We start from the raw sequence: 6,092 nt of genomic DNA, 5'->3' as shown, positions 1-6,092 counted from the left end.
CTCTCATTATGTATATATATGTAACGAACTTCATTCATTAAGATATTGAAAACAATAAGTTTACAACATAAACATATTTGAAAAGATTTAACATATTGAAAAATAAAAAATTTACTTTTGGTTAATTCATAGTATATATTTCACAGGTAAAAACTGAAACCCAAATTTAAAATTTCGTGTATAGTACCGAATCTTATAGACCAGAAAATTAAAGATTTTTGCTTCACATGACTCTATTCTTTTTCTTACCTCTATTTTTTCAACTCTGCAGCTTTTTGAAGCTATATTTTTCAGATCTTTCTCTCTCTCTCTCTCTCTCTAGCTACTTCTTTTTGTCTTCAAGTTTTCAAATTTTATTAAATTTTTATAATTCTACTGCCTCCTCAGCTTCTCTCACAAAGCACAAATCCAAACCTCAAATCGAATCCCACCATTGTTTTTATTACCTCAATCCAAGAACACAAGACACACAAAAAATCTCTGTTTCTTATCCAAATTTCTGATCTTTGTTGAGAACAAATTGTTCATTTTTTTTTATTGATGTGAGACAAATGGGTTGTTTACATTCCAAAACTGCTAATCTACCTTCTTCTGATGATCCATCAGCTCCAAACAAACCAGAATCAGGTAATAATAATAATAATCTCTTAGATTTCAAGAACTCGCATTTTGTTTGCTTACTAAGTAAATCTGCAGTTTTTCGTCTGTTCTTGATATGGGTTTGCTTTAATTTGTGGGGTTAGGGTTTTTTATGGCTTAAAGCAGAGAAAAAGTTGTAAAGTCTCTTCCTTTTTGGAATTAAACTCTTGTTTAGATTAATTTGCCTTTTTCGGCTATGTGTTTGTTGTTGTGTGGTTACAGTAAATGGGGACCAAGTGGATCAAGAAATCCAAAATTTCAAAGAATTTGAACTAAATGAGTTGAGGAAAGCAACAAATGGGTTTAGCCCTAGCTGCATTGTCTCTGAAGGTGGAGAGAAAGCTCCTAATGTGGTTTACAGAGGGAAGCTTGAAGGGAATCATCTTGTAGCCATCAAGCGGTTCTCTAGGCAATCTTGGCCTGATGCTCAACAGTTTGTGGTAAGAAATCTGAGATATGTCAATGCATGATTTGTTGTTTTGTATCTTGTTTAGTGATTCATTGAATAGGTTTGAGGCGCTAACCCCTTAGCCTCACTGCGCCTTGAGCCTAGGCGAGGCCTAGGCGCGCTTTTTAAAACACAGGAATCGGAGTAGAGACCCTAAGTGACATCAATGACTTGTCAAAAGAATGGTGATTTAGGTGTAGTTTTAAGTTACAGAAAAGGAAAATGACATCAGTTTTCTAAAGAATAAGCTTTGTCTTGTCCTGAGTTTGGTTACCGCTGAATTGTAGAAAAGTCGACAACTTTGGGTTTAAAGCTGCTTTTAAATCCTAGGATTCGACTAATGTCTTGACTATTTATCTTGACTGTTGATAATTAGAGTCAAAATAGAAACCTGAGATAACAAAAATGAGAGCTTTGTCCTGTCGTTGACCTTGGTTGACTTATGAAATCAGGTGGAAGCAACTGGTGTTGGGAAGCTTAGAAACAAGAGGATAGTCAGTTTGATTGGTTGCTGCGCTGAGGGAGATGAGAGATTGTTGGTAGCAGAGTATATGCCCAATGATACTCTCTCAAAGCATCTCTTTCACTGTAATAGTCTTATCTTTCTCTTGTTATAAGCTTGGTTTATAGTCTTGTTTAGATGATTTACACTCTTCTTTCTGTGTTTGTTTGTAGGGGAAAAGCAGCCACTTCCATGGGATATGCGTGTTCGAATCGCAGATTTTATTGCACAAGCACTTGATTACTGCAATATCGAGAACCGAAAAATCTATCATGACCTCAATGCATACAGAATCCTCTTCGACGAGGAAGGTGATCCTCGTTTATCTACTTTTGGTCTTATGAAGAACAGTAGAGATGGAAAAAGCTACAGTACCAACTTAGCTTATACTCCACCTGAGTTTTTACGGACAGGTAACATTCTTGATCTTGTGAATCGTACTTCAAGACAAACCAATTCCTTATTGAAGGTTAAGGGTTTCTGTTTTTTTTTTTGTTATGCAGGTAGAGTCATTCCTGAAAGTGTGATCTTCAGTTATGGAACTATTCTTTTAGATCTTTTGAGCGGCAAACACATTCCACCTAGCCATGTAAGTGCTTCTAGTCACCTTCACTTATGTCAGTTTCTCGTCAATTAGCCGCGGTTTTCTTTAGTGTCTTATCTGAATTGGTGGTGATGTTTCATATCAGGCTCTTGATATCATAAGAGGGAAAAATGCGTTGCTGCTTATGGATTCATCTCTTGAAGGGCAATATGCGAATGAAGATGCGACTAAATTAGTTGAGCTTGCTTCAAAATGCCTTCAATCAGAGGCAAAGGATCGACCAGATACCAAATTTCTTCTCTCTGCAGTAGCACCACTACAAAAGCAAGAAGAGGTATAAAATAATCCCTCCTGAAATCGACAGAATCATAAATTTCATATCCAAATTGTTTATCCTGGTTTTGGTTTTGTTGCTTAGGTTGCTTCTCATGTCTTAATGGGCTTACCAAAGAACACAGTAATATTACCAACTATGCTTTCTCCTCTTGGAAAGGCCTGTGCAAAGATGGACCTTGCAACATTTCACGACATTTTGCTTAAAACCGGTTACAGAGACGAGGAAGGTGCAGAAAATGAGCTTTCATTTCAAGAATGGACACAACAAGTGCAGGAGATGCTCAACACAAAGAAGTTCGGGGACATTGCTTTCCGAGACAAGGATTTCAAGAACTCAATTGAATACTACTCAAAGGTGAGAGAAAAAAAGCAACAAATCCATAATTCTCGGTGTCCGACAAGATTTTCTAACTTCTGTATCTATGGTTTCCAGTTGGTTGGGATGATGCCGGTTCCTTCTGCAACAGTTTTCGCTAGAAGGGCTTTCTCCTACTTAATGACAGACCAACAGGAGCTTGCACTGAGAGATGCAATGCAGGCACAGGTGTGCATACCAGAATGGCCAACAGCTTTTTACTTGCAGGCTTTAGCGCTCTCAAAGCTCGGAATGGAGACAGATGCTCAAGATATGCTCAACGATGGTGCAGCATATGATGCTAAGCGACAGAATAGCTGGCGCTGCTAAGCTATAAAGAGGAAGTCCCAAATATTTATGGGTCTTTTCAGACTGTAACTGAAAGGTGTGTATGCATGTAAGAGAGAGATTGAATGTGTTGTTTACTTTTGTGAAATGAGAGCTTCTTTTTTTGCATGAATCTTTATGAAAAGTCAAATCTTTTGGGGGAAAGAGAGAATAAGACTGCAAATAACTAATTTGATTCCTTCTTCCTTATGGTAATACAAAAAGATTGAAAATTCAATATGCTATTACAATTATAAACAACTTTACTGGGAAAAATAATGTTGCTTTTTAGTTTAGGATAAAAGAGGATGATATTTCATGCTTGAGAAGTAACTAAAGGTGGAAACTTTGATTCCAACCATGACACCAAATCCTCCTTTGTAGCCACAAAGATACCTGCCCTATCGCTCTGTCTGAATGGTGCAGAGAGTTGTTGCAAATGCAAGGCGAAAGAGTTTGCTAATCCCTGTGAGAATCTGTGAGTTCCTGTCCCAGTTTGCGCCAAAAACAGCTCAGGAAGATCCTCTTGGCGTTTAATGATGTTGGCAAGTGTTCTCATCCACTCTTCGAGAGCAGTCTCAGCCGCACCAACTGATAATGACCTCACGTCTAGGCTCCATTCTTTTATGGTCTTGTTGTGTAGTCCCGGGTATAGACCAAAAAGTGTTCCTAAATAGAGAAGCTCATGAGCTCTCTCATGCCGCTTCTTGCCTCTGCATATATCTATCAAGCAGTTGCAGAAGGGCCTTCTTGCCTCTACCTGGGTTGCGTTGATCACTAACTTGAACTCTTCTTTTACGGTCTCAAATTCGGTTTTCTCATCTACAATCAGATTCACAAATGTCACCAGCTTCCGATTAGCTCGCTCCAAACAAGCCATGACCTTTTCAGCATCTTCACTACTCTCACACAAGGCCATAACCGAAAGCAGACACCCACAGAGCCTATCGTCGGGCTTAACTCCCCTTTGAATCGAGAGATCAAACACATAAACCAAATCATCGATCCTTTTAGCTTTCCCTAAGCATTGAACCAAACAAGTGCACCCCATCACATTAACCTGAACTCCAGCTTCTAACATCTCTTCAAACAATTTCATCGCCTTTTCGGCTTTTCCACCACTCCCATATATATTCAGCATCGCTGTGTAACTAAAATTATCAGGTTTACATTGCACAGACTCCTTCATATCATTAAACAGCCTCTCCGCTTCTTCCTCCAATCCAATATCAGCACACATATTCAACAACGTGTTGTACAAAATGAAATCCATCGGCCACTTCTTCGCCTTCATCTCCTCCCACAACTGAAGAGCATCTTTCGCCCACCTCGCTTTCCCGTAAATCTTCACAAGAGCTGTCAAAGTTTTCTCATTCGGAGTTAATCCCGCCTCGAGCATCTCATTAAACAAACTCCTCGCCAAACCCGGTTTCCCAGCTCTCCCCATAGCTTCCAACAAAGTATTATACACAACCACATTAGGCTTCACATCCATAGACTTCATCTCTTGCAAAACATACCTAATCCCATCATAATCCCCTGCTTCACCAAACATTTTCCCCAACACAGAAAACGCTATAGCATCGGGTTTCCAACCCGTAGCCACCGCTCTTTCATACAAACTAAGAACCTCCTCAACTTTTCTTAACTTGGAATAAACATCAAGAATTGCTGAGTAAGTGACCTCATCAGGCATCAACCCCGTTTTATACATTCTCTCAAACCATTCAATAGCTTTGTCGTAAAAATTGCACCTTTTCGCACAAGTGATGATTGTCGAATAAGTAATGTTATCAAGCTCAACACCATCCTTCACCATTTCAAGTGCCATCTCCTCTATAAGGTAAAACTGCCTCCCAAATCTCAGAGACTTCATTGTAACATTATAAAATATCGTTTCCATGGGAAACAAATTCTTGGATTTAACCCAATTAAAGAAAGTATGAGTCTTTTGCCATTCTCTCAAACTGTTAAGCACAAGCAATGCGTTATCTCGATCTGGTGGATGAGGAATTTCATCGAGAAGAGATAAAAACTCAGACTTTTCAGTGAAATTAGAACTGTTGAGCTTCTGAGCAAAAGCCCTAAGATCCTTGATTTGAGGATTGTAAGAGTAAGCAGAACGTTTTTGTCTCTGAAGTGAAAGAACTGACCTTTTGGGTCTTGTTGGATTGACCCAGACAGATTTCGGTTTAGACAAGATTTGGGTTTGTTCTTGTCTGAGTGTTGTTGCAGAGAGAGGCTTGAGTTGCTCAGAGAGAGATGGAGTTTTTGTGGTGATTGGTTCTTCTTCTAGGGTTTTAGGTTGTTTCAAAGAACTACAAGAAATGTTGAGTTTTCTGGTACGAGATTGTCTTAAAAGAGAAGGCTTTAAGAATAGACTGTGTTTCTTTGTGTCTGAATTTTGGGGATTGAAGCAGACATCAATGGCTGTGGTAAGAACAGTCGCCATTAGAAACGCAGAGTGAGAGGTTTTTGCGTAAAGATGGCTTTGTGTCTCTGAAACATGGAGAGAGGTTTATCAGAACATCTTATCTTAATTTTGAAATGATGCTCGATAGGTGATATTATGTTATGGGCTTCTTATGGGCCTATAAATGTTGGCCCATAATATTTGCGTATGGCACATTGTAATGTGTAGGGCTGGGCATAATATCCGAACCCGAAGAACCGACCCAAAAAACCCGGTCCGAACCCGAATCCGAAGTTTTAAAATACCCGAACGGGTTCTAAACTTCACAACCCAAAAACCCGAACCCGAACCCGACCCGAACTCGAACTCGAACAAGTACCCGAACATACCCAAATATAAGTACATAGTTATAATATATTAGTAATATTTATACTTGTAATAACCTAAGTGCCTAAATTATTCGGATGCTAAGATATTTCCGAGTGTTTTAACTACTTTAGGTTACATTCGGGTATAAAATACTTAGGT

At 38.9% G+C, this 6,092-nt stretch overlaps 2 protein-coding genes across 3 annotated transcripts; one reads left to right on the top strand and one right to left on the bottom strand.

Moving 5' to 3' along the window:
* The first annotated feature begins 225 nt into the window (after positions 1–225).
* On the top strand, positions 226–3,361 carry LOC9299474 (probable serine/threonine-protein kinase At4g35230). Of its 2 annotated transcripts, XM_002865129.2 has the most exons (8): positions 226–627; positions 862–1,079; positions 1,540–1,675; positions 1,763–2,002; positions 2,093–2,178; positions 2,279–2,467; positions 2,552–2,824; positions 2,903–3,361. In XM_002865129.2, exons 1-8 carry the CDS (start codon positions 552–554, stop codon positions 3,152–3,154), a joined length of 1,470 nt encoding a protein of 489 aa, XP_002865175.1. In that variant the 5' UTR covers positions 226–551; the 3' UTR covers positions 3,155–3,361. The 2 variants fall into 2 exon arrangements, with proteins under 2 accessions (XP_002865175.1, XP_020885750.1); XM_021030091.1 differs by having other exon boundaries at positions 284–627; positions 1,763–2,178; positions 2,903–3,350.
* Positions 3,362–3,374: 13 nt separating this feature from the next.
* LOC9301249 (pentatricopeptide repeat-containing protein At5g46580, chloroplastic) lies at positions 3,375–5,666 on the bottom strand. The gene has a single exon (XM_002863351.2). The coding sequence runs from the start codon at positions 5,601–5,603 to the stop codon at positions 3,468–3,470; it is 2,136 nt and encodes a 711-aa protein (XP_002863397.1). The 5' UTR covers positions 5,604–5,666; the 3' UTR covers positions 3,375–3,467.
* Positions 5,667–6,092: the final 426 nt, after the last annotated feature.

Source organism: Arabidopsis lyrata (genome assembly GCF_000004255.2).
Source record: "Arabidopsis lyrata subsp. lyrata unplaced genomic scaffold ARALYscaffold_8, whole genome shotgun sequence".
In the NCBI taxonomy this organism is placed as follows: domain Eukaryota; kingdom Viridiplantae; phylum Streptophyta; class Magnoliopsida; order Brassicales; family Brassicaceae; genus Arabidopsis; species Arabidopsis lyrata.
The sequence above is the reverse complement of the archived record's forward strand: the minus strand, read 5'-3'. Positions and strand labels throughout refer to the sequence as shown.